At 37.1% G+C, this 27,351-nt stretch overlaps 1 protein-coding gene across 3 annotated transcripts in view; it reads left to right on the forward strand.

Moving 5' to 3' along the window:
• The window catches only part of nbr1a (NBR1 autophagy cargo receptor a), a 49,452-nt gene that overhangs the window by 9,517 nt on the left and 12,584 nt on the right, over positions 1-27,351 (forward strand). The window contains exons 4-18 of one of the 3 annotated variants that reach the window (XM_052038353.1): positions 1,218-1,240; positions 3,231-3,446; positions 4,934-5,011; positions 7,180-7,397; positions 8,503-8,661; positions 9,830-10,039; positions 11,221-11,359; positions 12,357-12,650; positions 13,203-13,277; positions 16,834-17,001; positions 17,981-18,056; positions 20,389-20,496; positions 22,780-22,908; positions 24,120-24,257; positions 25,710-26,070. In XM_052038353.1, the coding sequence (XP_051894313.1) occupies positions 1,218-1,240; positions 3,231-3,446; positions 4,934-5,011; positions 7,180-7,397; positions 8,503-8,661; positions 9,830-10,039; positions 11,221-11,359; positions 12,357-12,650; positions 13,203-13,277; positions 16,834-17,001; positions 17,981-18,056; positions 20,389-20,496; positions 22,780-22,908; positions 24,120-24,257; positions 25,710-26,070 (2,392 nt within the window). Of the gene's footprint in view, positions 1-1,217; positions 1,241-3,230; positions 3,447-4,931; positions 5,012-7,179; positions 7,398-8,502; positions 8,662-9,829; positions 10,040-11,220; positions 11,360-12,356; positions 12,651-13,202; positions 13,278-16,833; positions 17,002-17,980; positions 18,057-20,388; positions 20,497-22,779; positions 22,909-24,119; positions 24,258-25,709; positions 26,071-27,351 lie in introns of those variants that run through there. The other 2 variants (XM_052038354.1, XM_052038355.1) reach the window with 2 other exon arrangements.

The following is a 27,351-nucleotide window of genomic DNA, read 5'->3' on the forward strand; positions in this document are numbered from 1 at the left end:
TACTGTAACTAAAACCAGCACCTGCAGATTTCATGCTTAGTATTGATTAGAATTTTTTTTGCAAAGTGGTATATACATGGGCTTTACGGTCCCAAATTTCTCTGAAGATGTGGAGTGTGCTGGCCAAGACGCAGCATCAGTTTTCAGGAGGATAGAGGACGTACAGGTTTTTAGATACCTTCCTGATGGAGGAGGTAAATCCTGCATTTATAGTGAAGATAAACGTCCTAATCTGTCCTCCTCAACACCTTGGTACTGCAGGACAGAGGTACCAATGCTGGTTTGCTGTCCTTTTATTTTTTCAACAAACCAACAGGAGCCTAGCAAACATTTCCCCTTATGACTCCAGTAAGGAGTCATAAGAAGGTAAAATCTTTAGATTCACAAAATAAATGTTGTTCATGTTGAATGTCTGGGGAAAAACTTTGAGCATCTCCCTGTATATTTCAACAAATCCTTTTGAAATATCTCGTGGCAAGTGAATGGTACAGGTCATCCTGTGTTACCAGTGCCCAGTTTGTGAATGAGCTCCCATAATATTATTAAATTCAAAAGTCCAATGTATGTACATGCATTCATTTCTACAAATGGCAGAACTTGTTTCCTCTCTAAACTTTTGGTAATTGTTCTTTCTTATCAGTCTTGTGTGTTTTTGATGCCATTTATTACAATACTGTGGAGGTATGGTTACCATATCGAGTGATTTTTTTTGTGTATTTTCTGACTTGCTGACAAAATCAACCTGTGGGGATCTGAAAAAATAGAACCCATTTGTTACCTGGGGATGGCCTGTATGCCTTTAAGTAATGTTTGAAGTCCTCAGCAATGCCTTGTCCATCTCTAAGTATACCTTGTCCTAATGGCAACCAGCTAGAGTCGAGTGTTTTCCATAAAAATGCCATTTTGCCTCCCTATTGAGTACCACCAGCAAGTTGAGCAGCAGTTTAGCCTCCTAACAATCTTCAAGTAGCTGTTCCTAGCTGCTACTAGATTGAATTAATCATTTGCTGAGTTTGCAACTCAGGATCACATCTTGGCCAAATCAAAAACTCTTCAATGCTTAAATAAGTTTTAAAAAGAAAAACAAAATCACACCCTTAACCTTTTAAATTTGGCTTTGTTATGTAGTTATAGTTGATAAGGTTCACTTTAGACATTTTGGTTTTATCCTTGCCCTCTTCTGTTTGATAGTTTTGTTTTCATTTTCTCTTTCACAGAGGAATATGAAGAACTTTTAAAGGTAATTACCATTAATTCTAATTTAAGATAGCCTTGATATTTAGTTCTGTAACTTAAGTTTGCTTAATTTTCCACATTACTAAATAATTTCATTGACTTTTACACAAAGGAAGATCGTGCACTGATAAATATTATTCACATTATGTATGTGCTGACATGATTCCTTGTAAACAATTATATCAGTAAATTCATCAATTTACATCTCAATCTTCAGTCCTTTTAATATGTGTATGTAGTCAAATAGAACAATTACAGCACAATTCAGGCCCTTCGGCCCACAAAGCTGTGCCGAACATGTCCCTACCCTAGAAATTACTAGACTTACCCATAGCCCTCTATTTTACTCAGCTCCATGTACCTATCTAACAGTCTCTTGAAAGACCCTATTGTATCAGCCTCCATCACTGTTTCCGGCAGCCCATTCCACGCACTCACCACTCTCTGAATAAAAAACTTACCCCTGACATCTCCTCTAGATCTACTCTCCAGCACCTTAAACCTATGTCCTCTTGTGGCCACCAATTCAGCCCTGGGGAAATGAATGGGGAAATGTAATGAATAAATTTGGGTATATTCTCTATCTCGTTCCTTCCAGTCATTGACAGAATTGGCTGCTTAGGCTTCTTGTCCTACTTCCACATCTTTGGCTCTCTCTTGTTTCTCATTGGCTTGGGGTCCCTTGGCAACATCATATGAGGAAAAAGCTACTGTATTTCCACGTATACACCGATACCACGTTCAACTCCAGCACCACCAGTTTTGATCACGCTATTGCTTCCAAATTCCTAAAACTGCTTATCCAACATAAAACGTTGGATGAGCATAAATTTTCTTCAGTTAATTATTAGAAAGACTGAAGGCATTATTTTCAGTATTTGCCAGAGACTCTATCCACCTCCCTGAAAACTGTCTGAAACCAAACAAGTCGAGTTCTAATCTACTGTGCTGCATTTGACAGCAAAATAAATGGCTAACCACATTTGCAGCGTCATCAAAGCATTCTACTTCTACTTCTGTACATTTATTGAACTCCAGCCCTACTTCAATATACCTGTTGCTGAATCCCTCATCAATGTCTTTCTACCTTCCAGACTTTATTATACCACTGCAGAAGTGGTGGTCTCCTGCTTTTTACCTTGCATAAACATCTGAAACCCTGCTGTACAGGTCCCCACTTTCACTAAAACCTGTTCATGGTTAATGCATTGTCCCTGTACTAATAGATGTGAATTGGTTTCTCACTTAAGCAACTATTCTAATTTAAAATTATTATCCTTATTCTTGCATCCCTTTTTGTCCCTTCCTAATTCTTTAGATATCTGTATTTCTCCAATTCTGGCATCTTGTATGCCCCTGATATTAATTATTTGCTCACTGACAGTCATCCCTTTAGCTATCCTGCTCTAAACTCTGAACTTCTGCTCTAAATTCTCTGCCTCTCCTTCCTCCTTTTGAGATGCTCTTTAAAACTTGTCTCTCTATCTTGCCTGTCTTAGGTCATCTTGTATGGGTAAATCTCAGATTTTTTCCGACGTAATCCATTGGAGCACCTTCGGACATTTTGAAGATGCTAGATAAATATAAGTAGTTGTTCCTGCTTTCTTGTGAACAAGACTGTAACATCTGCACCTCGTCAGCTTGCTAAGCTAAACCACAGGGCATTAAGAATTTATAGACCTGGGGTATGATTAAAATCAAGTGTTGGACAGATTGGATAGTGAAGGCATTTTCCTTTCCTCATTCTATTAATAATCAGAATTATTGGATTCACATATACAATTTGTAATTTGAACTTTCCAACCCTGCATTGCTATAATAGTTTAGTGAACATTACGGAATATTCTGTTTGCTATTATTCCACAGTAACTTTTTTAAAAAGAAGTGAATGATGTTTGGTAATAAGTTGTTCTGTTTAATTGAGTGTTGTGTAATATGTTGCTTTTGGTATAATGCGATTTCTATCTTTGTTGTTGTTTTGTCCTCTTAATCAGAGTGCAGTTAAGCAAGGAAAACAGATTCAAATGAATGCTTATGAAGTAAAACTGAAGGATAAAATGGAAAACCATAGTGCAAAGAGAACGTTTGAAAATAATGAGTTGAAAGGGTCTCAGAATAAGAAAGCTAAGAAAAAAGAAATGAAACATTATTCACAGTTAGCAAAAGTCATTGGCCCTGAGATGAAGGTTTCACAAGAAGCTAAAAAAAAGGTAATTTTTTAATATGTATTGTATGAACAATTTATTCTAAAGGATCATCAGCATAGCTTTTTACATTTTCCCACATCATTAATCACAGTAAAACAACACAGAAGCAGGCCTTTTGACCCAACTCGTCCATGCCAACCAAGTTATCTACCTGAACTAGTTCCATTTGGCCCATATCCTTTCAAACCTTTCCTATCAATATACCTGTCAGTGTCTTTTAAACATTGTAACTGTACCCACCTCTACAGCTTCCTCATTCCATACACCCAGTTGCTCCTTGGGTCCCTTTTAAATATTTCCCTTCTCACCTTAAACCTATACCCATGAGTTTTAGATTCCCCTACCCTGGGGAAAAAGGCTGACTGTTCACTTTTTCTATGCCCCTCATGATTTTATATAACCTCTATAAGGTCACCCCTCAGCCTCCTACGCTCCAGGGAAAAGTCCAGCCTATCCAACCTTTTAATTTGAGCTCCCCAGTCCCAGATCATGAATCTTTGTGGCACCCTTTGCAGGTTAATGACCTCCTTTATATAGCTGGGCATCCAGAAATGCACACAACTTTCCAGGTGCAGTCTCACCAACGACTCGTACAGTTGTAACACAACATACCAACTCCTGTATTCATTGCCCTGACTTTTGAAGGCAAGCATGCCAGATGCCTTCTTTACCACCATCTCTACCTGCATCTCCTCTTTCAAGCAACTTTGCGCCTGTACCCCTAAGTCTCTCTGTTCTACAACACTCTACAGAGCTCTGCTATTTACTGTGTGAGTCCTGCCCTGATTTAACTTGCCAACTTAAACACCTTGCCCTTGTCTGAGTTAAATTCCATCTGCCATTCCTTGGATCACTTGTTCAGTTGATCTAGACTGGTTATAAGTGAATTGGAATGATTTGACATCAAAAGATCTGTTTGTATTTACTTCTGTTTACACTTTCTTTAATTGGAAAGCTACTTGTATTTTTTTACAGGGATTTTTTCCTAAGTATTAAGCTACTCTTGCCTCTCATTTGCTTTGTCACCCCAAGCCAATGCCAGTCTCCGATGGAAGGTGCAGATAACCTGTGTCTAGAGTATGATCAGTGTCATTATTAAGCCACCTAGCTGTTGCTGCAAGAAACTGGTGTGGAAGGGAGAACGAAGAGAAATCCTCCTCCCTGTTCCTCTATTTCTACCTGTGAGAAAAGATGCATGACTGTTTTCCTGCTACCTCCATAATCCCATGCTCAATCATTAAATTGTAAGCAGGAGATGGTATTATTGATATAGATATGCGAGCTATTACATGTATTTCATCTTTCACTTAAAGATTCCACAAATGTGGTAGAATTTGTATTGAATGAACCAGCAACAACAATTATAATATGCTGTTGTTTTCTTAATATTCTGGAATATTTTTGTACTAACTTACTGGTTGTACACTGCTTCCAACAGTTCCTTTTGATTTGCACAAATAAAGTAACTTATCCTATCGCTGTTTTTGTAGATAATGCCTAAAGATGCAAATCAAACAAAAGAAAATTGGCAGCTGCCTCCAGTTTGGTTTACAGAATACATGGAAATGGTAAGTAAAGGCATTCCTGGTATTCAAGATGATATTGAAACCTGTTAACTTCTGCCTCACTAGCTTGATGTCTCAAGTTGTGAGTATGTGCGAGATAAAGCAACAACATTGTAGGAATAATTCCATGCACCTGCTTTTATCAGAAACTTTGTGATAACAACAGCCTTGTATTTTTTTGTCCTGTAGTTCTAAAGCATTACGTTACTACTAATTAAAATGAATCTATTTCTGGGTTTATGGTGTGATATTTTGCATTGAGTAACTGATAAGGGATGGTGCTTTTTTTTTATCAGTGTTTTTATTAATCCATGTTAGTACTTTATCTTTTGTAGTTCGTTCATTTTATTCAAAGATGGTAAGGTTTTATAGTTGGTGCTGAATTTGATTTGTTTTTAAAAGTTATAGTCAGACTTTTAGTAGTCTAATGCAATAATATTGCATTATCAAACTGCTGATTTACTGAAAAATGCCCTCCTATTATTTGACTTCTTGCCTATTTTCTTCTTTCTAACAGCAGTCCTCTGTTTTGTTTCATTATGGACATTAACAAAAACTGAATTTGTGACCTCTGGACATTTCAGAACACTTCAGACATTGAAGAAATTACCATTTGCAGGGAAATAGAGCAGCCAATTTGAATGCTGCAATGCTGTAGAATTCTGTCTCCACCCCATGGCTCCTTGCATACTGCTGCAAAATTTTTTTAAATTCAAAATTGAACTAGATTTTCTATTTCTGCAGAGCATGCTGCTGTTAGATTAGATGTTTCTTTGGGGAACATGAATACAAGTAACTGAAGGCTCATAGTTTGAAAACTTTTGAATGTAGGCGGATTCTAGACATTCTCAGTCGTCAATCTTTAACTTGCTATTTTCATCCAACCTGCTGTTTACTTCCAGAGAGTTGCTTAACCTGCAGTGTACCTCAATGCTCCCATGACTAAGAGGACATTGATTTTAAAGAATAAACATGTGGAGATGTATCTTGTTTGGTAATTGGCAAGAAAAGCCTGTGCTTTGATCTATAGTTTGTGATGAGATTGCTTAGTTCATTGAGTTAATTATGTTGATAGTCAGCCAAGCAGGAGTGTTCTTCACTTGTCTTGCATTTCCAAACAGAGTCTGGGGAAGGGCCAACTCCGTGTATATTTCCTGCTGCTCACTCCAGCTTGTGAACCTTGCTGGATACTGCATATACATTGATAGCTAGAGTTGCTGTGATGCCCTACCATGTGAAATGCCCACTGAAGATTCTTGTCTAAGTTGAAGTACAACTATTGTTTCCTGTATTGGGGATGGAAGTGGTTTTCCAAAGCCTAGTATGAGTGAAACCAAAGTTAAAATTGCTGATTTTCAACCCCCCCCTTTTGTACTCCAGGGAAGCGGGGGCAGAGAATTATGTTGGTAAAACAGTGGGATCTATTTTCTGCTGTTGATATTTGCCCACCAGAATGGTAAGCTGATTTAATGCAGACATGTTTATATGATTACATTAATGGCTGCCAATTTATATAATAGTTGTTCATTCTTTTTCTCTGTTTAGATCTTAACCATCTAGTTATGGATGGATGTCAGTGATTTGCAACTCCTGAAGGTCATTTGAGTGCTGAAGTTATATAACCTTCTGTCACATTCATTCAACTTTAATTGAATTGCATAAACCTATCTTGTTTATCTTGCTGGTTGTCCAAATGAAACTCCTTAGCTTGCACGCATATTAAAATCAGAAAGTACTTTGCACTTACTAGCAAAGAACCAGAATATTAGCATTTTTAAATAATGCAATACCATTACCAGAAGTTAAATATTATCAGAAAAAATGGAAATATTTTATTTCTGTTCCCAAAATAGATTTGGAAATATAGTAAGGGTTCATTTCAACACTTTCCTGAATCTCTTGTATCTCTTGTTTCTTTTGGACTAACACCTGACTATTTCAGTTTCTTTTTTCTCTTTTCCATCTAAGGCAAGGGATCAAAAAAAATGGCACTCCAGTTTATTGCACAATTCTGTTGCTTTACCCATTGGTGTCAATGGACAGAATATCAAAGGCAGGTAGAGCAGAGTAGAAGGCTTAGAATTCTGCCCTGTTCATTATAAGCCTATTTCAGTCTTTTGTGTTTTTTTTTTGTCCCTGGAATTTCAGTGTCTGTACATCTTCATTTTCAGTTCAAAGAAACCTTTGTGAGAGAAGCTGTTGACCGGATCTGTTGCGATTTCTTTGAGAAAATGAACATTCAGCAGCGTGTGTGTAATCCTTCCAATGGCTTGGTGGCATGTCCTATCCAAGTTCCAGAAGTGCACACAACACAGGTTAACTGCTACGATTGGCTAATGACTTGTAACAACTGCCAATCTCGAATTCTTGGAATACGCTACCAGTGCAGGTAATGTGAAGTATAAATTTTACTTACCTAGTCGCAGTTAAGTAGTGACTATTACAATTGTCAGAATTTGACCACTGTGGGTAATTAAGTCTAAATGACAGATCAGGGTTTTTGCAGTCAGATTTAAACACTTATAAGGGTACAGGGATACTGGAGTTTCAGTACTGGCACATAGGTGTTTTAATTTGCGCCAATGCTGCAGTCATACTGTACGTGAAAAGTCAAACCAAGAAACAAAGCCTGGTCAGTCACTCATTCAATTACGCACTTGACTTGTAAGTTTCACAGTAGTGCAAAGGGGATTTGGTCTTGCACTTTTAATAAACTTGTGCAGTGTTGAAAGCTTTGTTAGACATTCCTCAAGTGAGTTGGCAGACTGATTTCTGAGTTGCTCCTTATTCAGTGGATCATGGCAGATATTTTTGTACCTAGTTAACTCCACTTAAGTATACTGTTTAAATTTTAATGCGTGGAGAAGACTGTCATTTCAGGAGGCTTTTGAATGTGATTACAGTGTGTGGTACTCTAAGTGGTATTCTGTTGCACCTTGGTGGTGGCATTCACTTTTCTTTCATTACACTTGCAAACTGTGATGTGCTACTTGTGTCAGTAGAAAACCAAAACCACTTTAAGGCTATGCCAACTATGCAGCAAAATTGCAAACAACGCAAGATTTTGATGTAATTTTGCAGAAATATCCTGTACCAAACATGGCATATGGGCAAAAAGTTTTTGCTTAATCATTGGCAGTATTCCTTTCCTCCTCCATTGACTGCTGGTTTATGCATATTCAGGCTAGTTTGTAATTAACTATTTGCAGAGACTGAAACCTTATGAGGTCGGTGGTGGGCCTTTTCCATCCCTATTGGGACTTAATAGGAAGCAGGAGGTAGCCAAAATTTTCTATTTGATTCACTTCCCCAGGTTACTTATTTAAAAATTTTATTTATCTTGAAGCCATCAGTTAAAAAGGAATTACTGCCTTTGGTGAAATAAGCTTGAGGAAACTTATTTATCTTAAATTTTAATTTTCTGTTATTAGAAGCATAAGAATGTATTTTTGGATGTAATTAAAATGATGTGATTTAAATTTTATTTTTCATAGCATTTGCCCTACTTATACCATCTGTGACTCGTGTGAAGCTGGTGATTATAGGCATGATCCTAATCATGCATTGTTGAAATTGAGAAAAGCCTTACCGTCAGCTGAGATCACACCTACGCAGTTCGGAAACTCTCTCCCTGGTGTAGCAGAACAAACAAGGTAATATTAATTTTCACATGCATGAGGATTACAGAATCTAACCACTAATATACCATCCGGTATGAAATGCAAAAAGGTAGAAAGGTGAAACTTTGGGCAGGTAGGTAGACACTGGCAATTTCCAGTAGCTAACGGGTTTAAGAAAAGGGACCACAGGTATGATGCTGAATATTTAAAAAAAAATAGAGTGGAGTGGGCTTAACTTGTTATAATGGCTTGGGGTTGAGGCGGGGGGATTGCAAAATTTACTTTTCTTAGTAGTGGTTGAGGGTGAAAGTGTCCAGAAGGGGGAAAAGGATATGAGAACCAGGCAAGTGAATGTAATTCAAACTAATTACTTTAAGGTTGAGTGTGGACATGGCACTCTATTCTGAGCTCCATCATGGCAAGAGATTCCCAGTTGGACACAGGAAACGATTGTGAGCCTTTCTTAAAATCCTCCATGAAAATGGATAACATCTCCTTCGACTTGTGGGAGTATCATGACAACTCGAGAAGGAGATGTTGCATTCAGGATGGGATTAAGAATCCTCTTGAGATTATTTGTCAGGACACACGCTCATATCCGGTATAAATGGCAGACAGAGACCCACCTGCCCTCTTCAAGCCCCTCCTGCCTTGCATGTGTCTAAGTCTGTGGGTCCTGCATAGGCCATAGCAGCTCCATGGAACTGGAGCGGAAGCAGATCATCCCCTGAGAGAAAAGAGCCAAAATGTTAGAGTAATGTAGTTGAGATGCCAGCTATTTATAGTAGACACAAACTGGTCGTCATAGTAACAAAAATGAAAACTGACTAGATATCTGCAACTTTGGTGATGTTCATGTCCAGTGTTTCACATTCTGTGTACAGTGTGATGTAATTTAATTTCACTATGAGAACTGTGTACGGTTTAATTTTTGAAGGAAGTTTGCTGAAATGTCACATTGTACCTCACTAGTTTCATTGTTGATTTTCCAGTCAGCTTCAAAATGCACATGCCTTTAAAGTCAATTAAAGAAATGTTCTTTGTCTAAAAGCCCATTTAAGATGTGTTTTACTATAATAGGATACAGTGAGATTTGTGTATTAGTATTTCTCCAACATTAATGTTGAGCAGATAACCATATTATTGAAATTTTGGAGAAGTTTCATAGCAAAATGTGAATTAAAATTTTTACTTTAATTAGGTTGCAGAAACAAATAGATAAAACTTTTCTGAAAGCTGAAAAGCAAAGACTGCGAGCTGAAAAGAGACAACGCAAGGCAGAGTTTAAGGAGATTAAAAAGCAGCTAAAACTGCAGAAAAAGCATCTGCAGTGGAATGGTGTACATGTCATGGAACAACTAAGTCAACCCATACAAGAGCCTAAAGGACCCAAGCATGCCACTTCTACAATGTAAGTAAAAGGATCATTAATTCTTTGGGGAACCATTGCAACATTTCCTTGCAGAAAAGACAGCGTGTTAAACATATTTTCGCTTCAATTTTCATGAGCAAATGGTACAAATTTTAATGTTGTGTATATACTTGTCCAGAAATTTGAAGTAATTGGAAATATAAGGTATCCAGGAAATGGAAAAAACAGTATATTGTTTAAATGCAGTGACAACAGAATACTGTGTACAGAAGGATCTGAGTGTCCTTGTACATGAATAACAAAGTTAGTAACCATGTAGTGAGCAACTAAGAAGACAAATGGAATATTGAATACAAATTTAGGGAAGTCTTGTTACAGCTGTATAGGCTATTGGTGAGACCATAATCTGAAGTAATGGCTGCAGATTTGGTCTCCTGATATAAGAAGAGACGTATTTTCATTGGAGACGGTTTAGAAGGAGATTCACTAAGTAGATTCTTATGAGGAATGGTTGAGCAGGTCAAACTTGTACTCCGTAGAGTTTAGAAGAAATGAGAGATGCTCTTGTTGAAGCATCTAGGATTCTCAGGGGTCTTACTGGGTATATAATCATTCCCTACTGAGGAAACTAGAACTAGGGGACATAGTTTCAGAATAAAGGTTTACCATTTAAGATAGAGATGAATCTGGAAGACATTGAAACATTGAATTTATTCAAAACTGGCGTAGACAGATTTGTCGAATACAAGGAAGTTGAGGATTAAGCTAGTAAGGAAATGTTGAGATCGGCTATGGTCGTATTGATGGCAGGGCAGGCTCGAGACCATGTGACTACTACTCTTGTTCCTTGTGTTGTATTAGTTCTTAACTATTCAATACAGTGTAACTTGGGAATCTCTAAGATGTGATTTTGACAATAGATGTGGAGCAATGAAATATTAGTTGTTTATCCAAACATATGCTGAAGGTAATAATTTCCATGTTCTCCATATGTTGATAATAGGCTGCAAGTGGATATCAAAGACCAGCTGTTTATTGAAAATAAATTGTCAAGTGATACTAACTTCATTGCTTGCTTGTGTCAGTGACAGTCTTATTTAGATCTTTAGAAAGTATGCTTAAAGATATTTGAGAATGTTTAAAATATTCTTTCTTAATACCCTTTAATTTCAATTGTGCTTCTTGGTCTGATGACTTCTAACTTTTTTTTTGTTTTGCAGGCCTGTTATGTCAACACTGAGTGCTGAATTTGTGGATGAGAATTTTCCTGATGGTAGTTGTCTTCAGCCAGGATTCAAATTTATCAAGCACTGGCGAATGAAGAACACTGGCACTGCTAATTGGACATCTGCCACAAAAGTGAATAACAGCCTTTCACTTTGCTTTGATTTTAGCCTGCACTCGTAACTAACTGATTCAAATGGAAATAGTGTAATTACTATTCTTTGTAGTTGAGTGGATAATCTCAAGATTTGATGAGATTTTGCTGATGATGCTTAATCAGTTGGGAGCAAGGTATCTGGAAACAAAGGATAGAGTAAAAATGCAGGATTAATGTTGAAATTTATAGTTAATGGCAGAGCACGTTCATGTCAGTATTCTGCCTTCTGAGCAATAAGTTCTAAATGTTCTTTCATAGGTATGCTTAGTCATTTATATAGTTCACACCTGTTCTGTTTATTTGTTATGAATTTTCTGCTTCCTCCTTCCTCTTCTGCTTGCAGCTGAGCCATTTGGTGGACTGTACGGTTCAATGACTCAAAACTTCCTTTACCCATACTAATTTTATGATCACTGAAGGGTGAAGAAAGCAAGAGGCAAAGATATTAAGAATTTGTTGGCTCAGCTTTCAAGGAGCTGATTGATTCTAAGTTTCTACTAGATGTTAGTTCACACGCAGAATAGGCCTAAATTTATTCCTCAAGAGTTTAAAAGAATCATAGTTTTAGAATATAATTTTTTAAGAAGGCTTGGAAGGGTAGATGCTAAGATACTGTTTGCCTTAGCTGGACTGTGTGGAACTTGGGACAGGTAGCAATTTCTTTTATTTTCCACATGTTGATGATAAAGTACAACTGGTTATCAAAGGTGACTCGTGGTTTAATGTTAATAGCAGTTTAAAAAAATCAAAGTCCTAGTCTTTTGTTTCAAGGTTTGTGAAACTAAAGGTTGCAAATTAATTTATAAGGGCAACAATTATTAAAATATGAATGAAGGTCATTGACTTGAAATGTGATTTTTTTCCTCTCTGCTATTATTTGCTTCTATATTTTGTTTTAAAATTTCATGAGTCATTTGGTAATAATTTTAAAAATGCAGGAATTAACTTGTATTTATTCTTTTCATCTTTTTACAGCTCCAGTTCATGTGGGGTAACCTCACCCTGGCTTTCCCTGCAAAAAAGGAAGTATCTGTTCCATTTCTACAACCAGGAGAGATTGGTGTTGTTTCAGTGAAATTTGTTGCACCAAACTTTGAAGGCACTTACACTTCTCATTGGCGCTTGGCTCACAAAGGGGAACAGTTTGGACCTAGAGTATGGTGCAGCATTGTTATTGATGCTCCATTACCCACTGAAGTTGCAGATGTGACCCCAGATGTGAATGCAAACTCTCCTTTTGGCTCCAAGACAAGATTTCCTGAAAATCAGGTAGGTTGAATGAAGTAAATACTTAAGCCCAATGTGGATTGTCTCACTATTACAAAATAGGCTTGGGAGGTTTTTATTTTTGTGCTGCTGGTTTTGTTAGGACTTCTGCATAAAGCAATTTTAATATGGATATTTTTGTAATGCGATTTTATAACTGGAGCATCTGTTTTGCGTTTGGCACCTGAGTGCACTGACACAAAGTAACTCAAGTCTAGGTTGTACTACTCGCTCCTGTTCACACTTACTCCCTGTTTAACTGTATGCAGATTATATTCCGCAACTGTGTCACACTGATAGTTTTACGGTTTTATACCGGACAACCTCTCCATTCTTTCTCACCTGTACGCCGCAGCCATAAGCCTTAGCAAAAATATAGTTTTCTTCCATCCTGCTGTCATTCTGATGGACTGGGCCATTCAGCATAGCAGACGGGGTTAGCACCAAATTTAAATGACAATTCCTGGCTCGGAATAATCCTGAAATTATTTCAGTAAACAATGATGAGGTGGTTGAATTACTCTTGGGTTAATAAATTTGGAATCTCTTCTTCAGGATGAAGTTCCCTTAGCTTCAGAGATCGAAGATCAACCTGTTGCAGAAGAAGAATCCACAGTAATGGCAACTACGGTAGTATTCGGCTATAGATGCATGCTTTAGTGAAATAAGAGTGCAGTGCTTCAAAGAATCTATTTGTTATTTGTTATATAAATTATTTGTTGGCAAAATTCTCATTGCCATGATTCTACAAATAATTTGATATTTCAAAATAGTTCTTTTAGATTGATTTTTTTTCCTTTCCTAATTCTATTCTCCCCAAGTAATTTCAATAAATGGTGGTTTTTCATGAGCTAAGATATGGGGCAAATTTAGCTTTTTTGTTTTTCAGGGGGAGTGAGACAGTTGAATACTCTGCTTTTATTTGACCTGTTTGTTTCTTCCTGTGACCACCCCCCCCCCCCCCCCCCACCCCCCTTGGTTTTACTGAAACCTGGGTGGGTGCTTGCAAATTAATTGGATTCTGAATGAACTTTGGGCACTGGCTGAGTTAATTCAGCATGAGCGTTCATCATTCTATGATTGGTGAAGGAGATTTTGGGGGTTTAAATTCTCAGTGCTCTAAGTGGGCGTCCATGCAAAGTCCCCATTAGCCCCTGTAAAATTCTTCTATTCAAAAGTTCATCCTGTTGTAAGATGGGTTACTGCCTTCTTCCTTTCCTCCTTTCCACTTCCAGTTTAATATTACTTCCTGCTGAAGGTACAACTGCTTTGCTCCTACATTTCAATTATCCTGGTGTTAGAAATTTGCCAGAGATCATGGAGCACCTCCATGATACTTGGAGGTCTGGTCCCTTCAGAGGGAGCCCCATTCGTAATCATCTGGCCATTGATTTGTCAGACTTTTTGAGTTGGGAAGCTTTACAATTGAGACCATTTCTCCTCCAGCAAGGTTCACGTATACTTTGCAGCAAGAAGTAGGAAATAACAATTAAAAGTGATAAGATCACTCTTGTAGACCAGCAATTGAATTAATGTCTTTATTGCCTATGGCAGAGCTTAATTTAATTGGTAATCATTTTTTTTAAATACTGTTTATTGACAACCCATTTTCAGTAATGTAATTAATCAATTTTTTGATTGCCCCATTTTCTTAAGACTGATTAGCCTGGAAATTCTAGTGCATTTGCTGTTGCAAACTCAGTGGCATCAGGGGTCCAAGGTCTCTGGCACCGCAGAAAGGATATTACAAACTTACTGTAAACATGTTGACAAGAGTTAAGCTGCATCCAGGAAACTAAGTGGTTGTCAGGAGAACTGGTTGGCTGGTGGTTTCAAATTTGATTTGGGCATGGAATCAAGTTGGCACTTGGATAAGTGGGTGGGGTGGAGGATGTCAGCAGCCTGGATAATTTGGAGAAGTTTACCAAGACTGCTGAGGGAGCAGTCAGCAAACAAATTTGGAGCTGGGGTAGTTGGTAGAGAGCAAGATTAGAGTAGGGGTGAAGGGAGCAAGTAATATGTGGTGCTATTTGGAGGGGTGGGGGAATGCAGTAGTTGTGGCATGGCAACAGGAGTGGGAGAAAGTGTGAAGGTTGAAGCACAGCTTGATTTAATTTGCCCTGGAATGTTCCAAATTAAGTGCAGCATTGGAAACATGTTATCATGTGTATGGCTGACATAGAAATGGCACTAGGCATACGTGTGAATTGCACCTACAGTGCTTGGTTGAATTTCCAGAGTACCCTGGTTCTGTTTGGAAACGGTTGAAGTCTTCTGTCATTCTTTTTAAAAAAAAAGACTTTTTTCAATCATGCACTGCTGTGTACAAAAAATAATGTGCATCAGAATTTCTAGGCCATTGTTCTTTAGATAATTCTGTGATTGGATCTGTTTCAGAATTTGGCTTGATCTGATCTCAGTTTACTATTGCATATAGTCTAGGACTCTTCTGCTGTAGGGTTTCCACTCCAACCTTCAACAGCTCCAGAGGAAGGGGAATAAGAAAATAGTCATTAAAGGCAATATTTCCATCATAACATCCCATTATATTTGTACAACGTGGCTTTATCATATTGTTTGGCTGATTTTTTTAAAATTCCTGTTACTTATTTGCTTATGATTTCCTTGTGAGGTTTTTTATTTATTCACTACTTTAAATGTAGCCTCCCTTGTTTTATTTCCTTAATGAGGACATCACTAAAGTTTAAAGGTGGGAATTTTTTGGGATCCACTACCACCCTTTTTAAACAGAAGGAAATTTTAGTTTCAAATTTTTTTGTAGCATCTCCAAGTTAAAAATTTTTTCTTGTTCACTGCACCTTAATATTTTGAATGAAATTGCAATTTCATTTAAAAATATTTCCTGGAGTTCCAACCTTTTCACATTTCCCTGGAACCCTTTCTGCACCCTTTGCAAAGAATATTTTTTGCTGCATGAAATGCACTTGGCATCCAGAATAGTATTCATCTGAACAAATGAAATGCTGAACTGTTATATAAAAGAGTACAATTGTGAAGAAACTATGTTGGAACACTGCAGTGCACAGGTCAGGCTACACCTTGAATTCCAATCCTTTTTAAATTATTATGATACAAGGGAGTATTCCAGCCCTAATTTGCATTAGCAAGGATACCTTGCATTGCTTTTACAACCATAAGGGGAAAAAATGCTGCCTTAGGGACTCCATGGCATATGAAAAATGATAGATAAACTGAACAGAGATAAGTAGAAAACAGCTTATTTAAGCCTGTACATGAGGGTAAAGGGTATGGATTCAAACCAAGGAAGGTGAGATTAAGGACTGTGTTCAGGAAATTATTTTGTACAGGCCAGGATCAAGAAACAGATCGAATAGCTCATCAGGAATCTCAACTGTGATCTATTTAAATGTAACATAGGCTTTTTTTAAAAAGAAAAGCCTTAAATTGTTGAGAGGGATTATGGGGTAGATGAAAAGAGGCAGTATTCTCTGGCTGGAGTCTAGAACTAGGGAGCCTAATCTCAGAATGAGAGACTGGTCATTCATTGTGATGAGAAAACCTTTCTATACAGAGTGCTGTTAGATTTTGGAATTCTCTGTTTCCTTGGGGCTGGGGATGTTCAGTTGTTAAATATATTGAAGACTAAAATCAAACCATTTTTCAACTCTTGAGAAGATTAGAGGATATGGACATTGGGCATACGGGTGAATTGCTCCTCCAGTGCTTGGTTGAATTTCCAGAGTGGTGACAGTAAAGTGGCAGAGGATCAGTTAGGGCAGGCTCGGTAGTGTAGCAGTTAGCACAATGCTATTACAGTGCCAGTGACCCGGGTTCAATTCCAGCTGCTGTCTGTAAGGAGTTTGTACGTTCTCTCCATGTCTGCATGGGTTTCCTCCCACATTCCAAAGACTTGCGGGTTAGGAAGTTGTGGGCATTGCTGTGTCGATGCCGGAAACATGGTGACATTTGCGAGCTGTCCCCAGAACACTATGCAAAAGATGCATTTTACTGTGTGTTTTGACATACACGTGACTAATAAAGATGCCTTATGATCTTATTGAATGACAGGGAAGGCTCAGTTGGGCAAATGGCCAAATCCTGGTTTTGATTTGTTTTTTCCTCGTTTGTTTATATTCCATGTCTTAATTAAATGATAGGCAAATGTTTATGTACCCAGACTGACTAAAAGTTGTAATTTCTTTAGAAAAAGACACTTGTGACAGAAGACATTGGGAAGCATCCAGTTGTGTTGGATCTTGAAGAAGCAGAAGCAGCAAAAACAGCAACCATAGCATTGCCTAAATTTCAGCCTAAAGACCAGAATGGGGAATTTTACACATTTATGCCATCTGTAGACCTTCTGACTGCACAGGTATGTATTGTGTGCAGTAAAAACTGGACCAAATAATGCATATTTCTCCTTCTTCATTCAAACTATTCAGTTTATTATTTATTGGGACAGCATTTTGGGCAGGAAATCCAAAGTCTAGGGTTCCTGGGATGCTGTGGAATTTCAACTCTATAGCAGCTACCTTTTGACTCCAGAAAGTTTCCTCAGCTGGAGGTTACTTTGAATCATAGACTTGCCTTCCTATCAGGTGCTAAGTCCTGCAGAGCAGTGAATGAAAAAAGCCTAGCCTACAATGGTGATTTCCTTTTTTTTTGCGGGGAGGAGTGTGGCCAGGGAAAGAAGGACCCACCTGTGACTCAGGTGGGGTAACTGATCTCCAAGGCTGCAGTTTTATTGGGAGGGAGGCATCTGTTAACAGAAGAATTCTGGACATCAGAGAGAAGCCCTTCTTATTCCTACTAGTTTGTAAGCAACATTTATAAAGTCACTTAAAATACTGTAAATAACACAATATCATAAAAGCTGCTCTTGCCTGCCTTCAAAAAAAACAAGTTTCCTAATTCCTGGCAATCTAGCCTTCCCACTGTAAAACCTGCAACTTGAGTAGAAAACCTCACCAACACAATAAAAAAAATACCATGTCATCTCTTGTGAGCAATTTGGTTGTCCATCTCATATGCCATCTCTTTAGAATCCAGACCTTGGTAGCTTGGAGTCAGCTTCCCAACTCATGCTGAATGTTACTCTTTGTAATCCCCAGGTGGTAACTAATCCACAGACTCGCCCATTTTAAAAATTAACCCGCCCCCACATGGTTTCTTGCAGAATAAATTACATATTAGGAATTGATGCCTGGGGCAAGTGGAAGAGTTCACTCTTGAGCCAGGCTTTTCTGCTTTTGCCTACACAATTGTGTGTTCATTCCAATGTTTTAAGTGCCCTATTTCAGATGATGACTGCATGAAAGATTCATTGTGATTATGTTTTCTCAATGTTCCAGGACCTGCTTTCATTTGAACTATTGGACATAAATATTGTTCAGGAAATGGAACATGTACCAAACAACACCCCAGTTGGTAAGATATTAAATTACTGAATATCCTAAAAAGAGTTGGGGATCATTTGCAAAATAGATTATGGGATTTTATGGTTAGCTGTTGTTGTGAAGCGGAAACTGTCTTTTTTTTTAGGGTATTGAATTAATTTTGATCATATTTCAATCCGAAAGTCGATCTAAAACTTCCATGCAAAAGATAGGTGGAATTGGTGGGTTTTGGCTGCTTTATTGGTATAGGTACATTCTTTAGTAAGAGCTTGATCTAAATTTCCCGTACAACAAGTATAATTCTTATTAAAGGAGTACGTGTGGGCATGATTCTTTATCATGCTTTATTGAAGCTGAGAAAAATCTTTAATATTTTTGTAGTAACTTTTTTTTGCAGAATATTCCCTGTATGGTAGCAGAGCAAGCAAGGTTAGGCCAGTGCCTTTCTGAACATGTCAGCTAAGGCCTAGTTGTACCACCTCCATTCACAAGTTGGAAGTTTGTGGACTTCAATTCAGCTCAAGATAATGTAAACAATTCTAGAAAACTCTTCAGTGCAGTTCCAAGCAAGTCCAGCTCTGACAGAGATGCCACCTTTTTGGATAGTTATTAAACTTAATTTATACTCAGATGAACAAAAAAGATCTTATTTTGTGGCATTATTCTGAACAGCAAAATGATATCATGGGCAATATCTGTCCTTCAACTAAAAGATAATATTATTATGATGAGATTTCGCTTGTGTGTTTTTAGATAAAAAGGGATTGCTATTTTCATATTATTTGCAATACTTCAAAAGCCCTTCACTGGTTATAAAGCACTGGAATGTCCCAAGGTTATTAAAGGTGCTATTAAAATATTAGTGCTACGTAAATACATCTTTTTTAAATTAACATTCTAAGAAGAAAGACCTTAAACTGGGTTTGTTTTATTAGAATTATTCAGTTTGTAGAGCTGTGATGTGCTCAAAATTATGAAATCATGTTGCCTAAATAATGTTAAAGACTTGCCCAATTTCATACAGTTCCATTGGAAAACAATTTATTGTTTTATGTCTTTAATGCACATTGCTGCCAGTCATGAACAACTGGCAATTTTGATGTTTTAAAATATGTCAAATGTGCTGTAACCTCTACTGGGCTTTGTACAAAAAATTGAATCTTTGCTTAACAGCAGTGGAGATCAAATGCCTTGGATAATGTGGTTGGAATACTTTCACCTAAACATCAGGATTTTGTTTCTACTAGCATTATTGTATTCATATTTGCCTTGTTCAGTTCTTCATTATTTCATGTAAAGTAGAAGTCTTTAGGCAAGACATCTTTTTATAATGTTCATTGTGGCTTTTGGGTGTATGATTATACCAAGATTGTATGCATAGAAGCACCAAATTATTCACTGGTTTGTATTGATAAAAGATGTACTTGTCTGGTTTCTGCTATTTTAAAAGAAATCATGAAAAAAAAATTCCTTTTTCAAAAAGAAATTAAAATAGTTTTAAATTATTTTTATTTATTGTCTTTAAATTTTGATAAAATGTAACTGGTCCTGACTGGTTTCTAATAAAGATTTCTGGTTTTTGAACTGATGATGGAAAAAGAGAGCAAGTCAAGATAATCGCCCTGCTCTGGATTATCCGGTCACTGTGCCTTTAGGAGCAGATTTCCTGCTGCAAGGAAATGGATTTGAAATGTGAAGAAATAAAATTTAAAAACAAAACAGTGTGTTAAACTTGTATAAATTTTGATTAGGCTGCATAGAGTTCATTAAATTTTTGGTATCTATTATGGACAACATATGGAAAAGCTATAACTAACAGAATGAAAATGGACAGGATTTCTTGCTCTGGAAAAGAGAAGGCTCAGGGGTGACTAAAAATAGAATTCCTTAAAATTATTTCAAAGTTTGGTATTGTGTATGTGGAGAAAATATTATCACATGTCAATGAAATCAAACCTAGTATTGACATTCTCAATATTAATAATTAGGAATTCAGGACAAACATTTACAATATAGAACTTATTACACAGTGGAGTATTTGAGGTCAATTGTATGGATGCATGTAAGAAGTGACTTCAGCACATGAAGAAATGAATAGATGGTTATGAGGATTAGATGAGGTTGAGTGGGGCTCTGCTCACAAGTAACGTAAACATTGGTGTGGAACAGTTGGGCTAAATGACTTAGTTTTCTGCTGTAATCTTGAAGTATTTCTGTAACGAGAATTTTCAAATTTTCGTGAAGTATTTCACTTTTTAAAATGTTCCAAGAAGCTGCACCTTGAATGTTTCTTATTACTTTACGAAGTAACTTCTCTGGATATTGTAGCTTTGCAATTTTAAAATGCTGCTTTTATTTCCAAGATATGACCCCGTGCATGTCACCTTTACCCTATGATGGTCCACTAATTGAGAGGCCTGGTCTTGTTCAGATTGAAGAGGAAAATGAAGCTAACTTCAAGTCACGGTTGGGTATGGAATACTTGATTTTCATTTAGGAATGTTGTACTCAGACTAAAAATAAACAGCAAAATAAAATTGCAATTTAGGAAAAGAACTTCTGGAATTAAATACATCTGAGGTGGAATCTGTCCTCTATAGTAACTATCTAGATTGATTGTAACAAGATTGTATAACCTGATTTGCATTTCCATAACCAGGTGCTGTATGTATTTGAAATTAAAACAGAAAATGCTGGAAACGCTTATCAGGTGAGGTAGCATCCCTTCAAAATTTCTCTTTCTGCGGATGCTGCCCAACCGTTGACTGTTTCCAGCATTTTCTGTTTATTTTGGATTTGCAATATCTATTTCTTTTGTTAAGGCCCTGGTTGCCTCCCTTTATGCACATCTTATTGATTATGTTCCATTTAAGGGTGAAATGCAAACACCAACTTCAACACTTTTACTACTTTTCTCCAATTACACTTGTGAACATCCTTCTCTTCATTCAATTTCTGACTGTGATTTTTGAAGTTCTGGGCCATTTATGAAATTCTAAACACCCAAAAGATGAATTGTAGATAGATACAGCAGTAGAGTATCCCAGGTGCAAGTGATCAGATATGGCACCTTCCAGTGCTGAAAATATGCCAGTTGATTATCATTGTGGAGACTGGACCAGTCAGCACGGTCCAGTCAGTTGGGCCGAAGAGCCTATTTCCGTGTTGTATTGCTCTATGACTGGGTGTGCTGGTTAATGGCCCAACTGGACTCGCTGGACCTGCGATGTGGCTGGAGTTGAGTTCAGGTGGCTATTATGGGTCTGCAGTTTGGAAGAAGTGGAGGTGATAGATTAGACTGGCATTTTGGATATTGTGGGGACTGGTATCAGGAACCAGCAAATTCAACACAAGGGCAATCGAAGACCAGCGTAATTGGTGTGGGAGATCAGGTACTGGCAAAATCACTAGTTGGGATCATTGGATGGTAATGCTGAGCCTTGGACTCTGAGGGTCTGGTTGTGGAATGAGGAATGAAATTGGGGTTGTTGAAGGTTGGATAGGCACCATGTATGTGCAATCCACAGGATGAAAGTAAGTAAATCTAGTTGTTCTGGGAATGCCCAATGATGGGCACTGTGGTGATCACTGTTCCAAGTTTACTTGTGACTATCCAAATACCATCTTCTCCATAGAGATGGTGGTCTGTGCGGTGATGCTGCAGAAGTTGAATCAGGAGTCACCAGGGTGACTGGTGCCCAGAGGTGCCCAACTAAATTCCAAAGGGATGTGAAATGACCCTGAGGTGGTGGTTACCGTGTTTCACTCCAGGAAAAGTTTTTTTTTCAGTTGCATAACTCAGAAAATAAGACACAGCTGTTGAATTTCTAGTCACTCTTCCCACTTGTATTTGCATATGGAGCTAGTATGTATCAGGACATTGAACTGAGTTTCTTCTGGCTACTTTGCCAAATATTTAAATAAAATAACATGATCCAAAAAAAATGTGCTAATCAGTGAAACTAAACCAATGAAGACTGCAATGGGAATACTTAAATTTGCTTGCAATGCTCCAGTTGGATTTCTACCAGTCATAATTTTCCTTCTGCATTTTTTTGAAAAATTGAAATGTTTGAACTGGAAATTTTACTGCATTCACAATTTCTATGGCTTGCAGGCAAATGAAATGTTTTTATTTTAAATCTTGGAGATTTTTTTTGAAACATGTATTCACGTGCTTTTATTTTTTATATTGGTTGTTTTTGCTAGCTTATTCTTAAATGAGGTCTTGACAGAAAATGAACAAAAGGGAGAATATTGAATTCATTTGTGGGCTAACACCTGAAAATATGATGACTATCTCGGTTGCAGTTAAATTTAAAAAAAACGAACACTGGTCTTTATGAAAAGGAGAATTTTCCCTCCCCCTCCAGATGGATGCATTTCCAGTCCACTTTGTAGTTGATTCTTAATACTCTAAAGGCTATTAATGATTGGTAATAAGGAGTTAAAAATAAATTCAATAGATGATTCATTGCCATGAATAACTGTAAATGTTAATCTATCAAGCTAGATATCACTGAACATTTATTAACATGTCAGTGGTTTGAAAAATAATTATAGTAAACAGAATGGCTTTAGCTAACAATGGCTGTTTTTATGGCAATTTTTAAAAAGTTGTTTGCTGTATTTTGAAAAATCTTTACTGAATATTACAACTATATATATAAGCAATCTAGTTTTAATTTTTTAAAATTGAGTTTAAATTAATGTAAACTGTCTTCGATTCTCATCCTACCTTTCCTTGCCAACAGATCATCCTCATTTAGAGGAAGGAGAGGAGGACATCAGCGGGACTCAGTTTGTTTGTGAGACTGTTATCCGTTCTCTAGCTTTAGATGAAGCTCCTGATTTGCTGCCACGCCGCAGGGGTAATCCAGACAGTGAGTATTTGTAAGGGACAAGAGCCTGCTTAAGCAGAAACAATAGTGGCTTAAATGTTGTTGGGATTCTGTAGGAAGTATGATCGTTTGTGGTCTGCAAAATTCAGTTCCTAAAATTGCCTTGGAGGAGGAATTTGCTGTCCTATTTATTTAACTACTTAAAGTGGTTCCTTTTGCTGTCATTTTTCCATGTTTGGCATCAGAATTGTATTTCCAATTGGGGCAAGTGCTGATTTTTTTTTGTGCCATATCCCAGTTTCTTTTGTTTTCCATTTGAGTTGCTGATTGTTTTAAAAAAAGATCAATTAATAAATCATTTAAAAATAAGTATATAAACAGATGGGGTTTCATTTTAAAACAGACCTTTTTTAATAATTTTAGATTTCTAAGTTAAGGGATGTTTTCTTTTGGAGTATTATAGTTTTGACAATTAATAATTTCTACAACTCAAATAAAATGTTTGAGAGTTGCTGTAAAATAGGAATTTTCTGAATTAGTAAGTTAGTACTGTAAAATTTGTTGCTTGTAGTGAGCTGGTCACACAAAATCCAAGAAATCAAATTTTCTCATGAGCTCTCTTTTTGTGGAACTGACCCCTCTCATGTTACATTTTTTTTTAAAGTGAAGAGGAGTAAGAGTACTGCTGTCAAACTAAAATGAATTCCGCCCCCACCAACCTTCATCAAATCATTTTGTCCTTTTATATTTCATGTTGCATGATTTGTCCTGGACTGCTTGTCTGCTCTGGAATGGTGGTTTCCAGTTTATCTCTTCTATAAGTTATTAAATTGTTTCTTAATCGTTTAGTTGTGCTTTGTGATATTTAAGCATAAATATAGAGGAGAGTTCATTCTGTTAACAATGCAGGGTAAATATGTTCTAGAATTACTCACATTTGTAACTTTAGAAATTATTTTTCTTTAAAGAAGAGGTGGGTGGGGAGACCTTTCCTGTATCTACTTCAAACACAGGAAGATTTTAGCACTTTTAAAATAACATTTGCAATTCTCAGCCCGGCGTAAATGTGTTGTACTTTAATAATCAATGAGGAAACATTGAAGCTATTAACATTTTCTATTATATGAGCTGTCATAGACAAATTAAAAGTGAAGAAAAGCAATTAACTAAATTATTATCCCTGTACCCTCAACATGCACACAGTTGTCCATATGTTCTTCAATTATTGCTGTTAATTTCTCTCATTTGAACAGGCACCTCCCAGGAAATGCAAGAAACTTGCAGCTCTGATATTAATAACAGTGAATGGAAAGCTGACAAAATCACTATGATGACAACTACTACAACAGGGCAGACAAAACTTTGCACAGAAGAGGTACTACAGAAGAAAGGTAACTGGAGCAACAATAGATGCCATTTTGATTGCATGTTATTTAGTCCATAACAGAATGTTGCAGTAAAAGGCAAAGCATATTTATTTTGGAAAGCACTGAGAATAAAAGCAAGGTAATCCTTACAAATAAATAAATAAAGCCATAGAAATATTTGTTAAAGGAGAAGGTAGGTCTTGGGATGATTTTCTACTTGGAATAATGCCAGTCCCAATATATATATATCTTTAAGAAAATGACTACATAATTGTTATAAATAGGACATGTCACACTAACTGCATGAGGCCCACTAGAAGTTTCCATCATTTCTTAACTGCTCCATGATGCAAGTTCTGGTGAGTACAGGTATATCATCAGAATGAGCTCATTTAGTGAGTGGAGGCCTGTAGTTTAGATCTACTATGGAGCCAATGCAACAGAGCAACATTAGAAAAAAAATTCTACCAAATTTTGGTGATTTTCTATTACATTTGGTGCTACACTTGCTATTGTTTTGCTCCATTTCCATGAGATGGTACAGCACTGCAGCAGTTAGCGCTGCTGCTTAACAGTCCCACTGATCAAAGTTTAATCTTGACCTCTGGTACGGTCTGTGGAGTTTGCATGTTCTGAGGTTTCTGTGGGTGCTCTAGTTTCCTCTAGTACTGTTCATATTGGTTACTGTAAATTGTTCCTAGTGCAGGTGTGTGACCAGGGTGGGGAGAAATAAATCTGAATATAGTAACTTTCACACTTCTCAGTAAAATATGAACATGCAAACGTGCCAATTAGTATCAAGAGTGGGACGCTCAGTACCTCAAGCCTACTCTGTAATTTAAAAACATCATGACTGAGCTGACCAATAACCTCAACTCCTTGTTCTCATCCCCCAGCAACAACCTTTCAGCCTTTTGCTTGTCAAATATCTGTTTACCTCTGTTTTAAAATATTCAAAGACTCTGCTTCCACTGCTTTTTGAGGGAAGATTGCAGAAGACTCATGACCTTATGAGAGGAAAAAAAATTGTCTCCTCTATCTTAAATGGGTAGCCCCTTATTTTTAAACAGTGACGTCCTAGTACTTAATTCTCTCTCAAGAGCAAGTATATTCTTCACATCCAGCCCACCAAGACCCCTCAAGATCTTGTATGTACCAATCTAGTTGCCTTTTCACTCTTCTAAACGCTAGAGGATACAAGGCTAGCCTGCTCAACCTTTCCAACATAAGATGACCTCACAATTCCATGTATTAGTCCAGTAAATCTCTGAACTACTAAAAAGAGATCAATACTGTATATTGTTGTCCAAGTGTCTCGTCAGTGCCCTTTGTAATGGATCTCTACAATCAAATTAGTGAACAGTATTTTGTAAAGAATTGGTGGTATTGATTTCCTTAGTGTTCACTTTTAAATGTAATTTTAGAAAGATGATGTGATTATTACTGGATTAATGATTATTTGCTTTTGGCCCACAGATGATGTTGAAACTGCAGCTGATGGTGTCAGTGAATGCTTTGAAGAAGAAAAGTATGAAGTAGAAAGTCAGGGGTCCTCTGACTGTTCGGAGGACTACATTATCATCTTACCTGAGTGTTTTGATACAAGTCGCCCTCTGGGAGAATCTATGTACAGCTCTGCCCTTTCCCAACCTGAAGAAATGGAGGAAGAGGAGGAGATAGAAGTGGTATCTGATGCTGACGTCCCTGAGAGTGAAAATGCTGTCGGTGAAAACAAGCCTCAGTTGCATAACATTAATGATATATTATGTATATCTCAGACACTGGAAATGGAGCCCCTTAAACCAGAGGTGGTGTCTGCACCATTGCACCAACAAAGGTAATATTTTATGAATGTTCTTTGTAGCAATTGAGCGAAAGTAATATCAGAAGTTGATTGTGTGGCTCAAAATTTGCTCTGGGACAAATTTGGCTTTTAATCATGAATAATAATAGCAAGAGTCTGTCAGGAAGGAATAAATCATAAAAATGGGAATATGCCACCAATTAAAGTTAAACTCAGAATATAGATTTAAAAAAAAGACTGAATGCACACATTTATTTGTAACAATGAATTAACAATGCAAATAAAAATGGGTACACTCTAATAGCCAATACAGAGATGAGGTTGCAAAGCATTTAAGGTTGGGAATTAAATATTCCAGGATGTGTGGACAAAATGGAAGAAGAGGCAGAATCCTGATAATAAAGGATGTGATAATGGCAGTAGATGGAGAGAATCTTAGCTCAAAATCCAGAAGTAGAATCCGTTTAGGTGGAGTTTAGAACAATAAGGGGCAGAAAGTATAATCATGTGGGATACATTTTCATGAATTGCACAAGAAATGGTTTTCAAGATCACTATTTTGTGGAATGAATGAGCAAACAAGCAATGTTTGATCTAGTATTATGCAATGAAAAGGGGTTACTTTCAACTGGTAGTTAAGGGGCTTTTAGGGAAGAATGCTTAAAACATGATAGAATGTTGTATCAATATTTAAGTGATTCAGTTCAATCTGAAAACAGCTTTAATTTTTTTAAAAAACAAGTTATGAAGTATAAGGTGTGAACTGGCTGTGATAGATTGGAATACTTTATTTAAGAGGTATGGCAGTAAAGGAGCAATGGATGAAATTTAAAGAATTAATTCATAATTTGTAGCAAGTGTAAGCCTATTTTAAGGTGTGACAATCTCAACAAGAAAAGTAGTACAGGCGTGTCTAATGAGGGAAGTCAAAATAGTATTAGGTCAAAGAAAAAGGTTTATAACATTGCCAAAAAGAACAGTAAGCCTTGGGATTAGGACATTTTGAATTTCATTAAAGGGAATCTGGGAATGGGAAAGTAGAACCTGAGCATTACCTAATGAGAAACTTAAACTGGTAAATATTTCTATAGATCTGTAAAAAGGAAAATATTTAAGTCAGCTACTCCTGAGAAAATTATTTGGGAACCAGGGCAATGGCAGAGAAATTAAACACTGGTTTTTGTGATTCTTCCTTGTGGAAGAAGAATACGAGAACTTCCCCAGAAACTGGTCTAAATTGAATGAGGCCAGGCTAGCACACTGCCAGTAAGTTAATTACAAACTGTAGCACCAACCAACTCCCACCCAACATCA

The sequence above is a fragment of the Pristis pectinata genome, chromosome 25 (genome assembly GCF_009764475.1).
Source record: "Pristis pectinata isolate sPriPec2 chromosome 25, sPriPec2.1.pri, whole genome shotgun sequence".
Classification (NCBI taxonomy): domain Eukaryota; kingdom Metazoa; phylum Chordata; class Chondrichthyes; order Rhinopristiformes; family Pristidae; genus Pristis; species Pristis pectinata.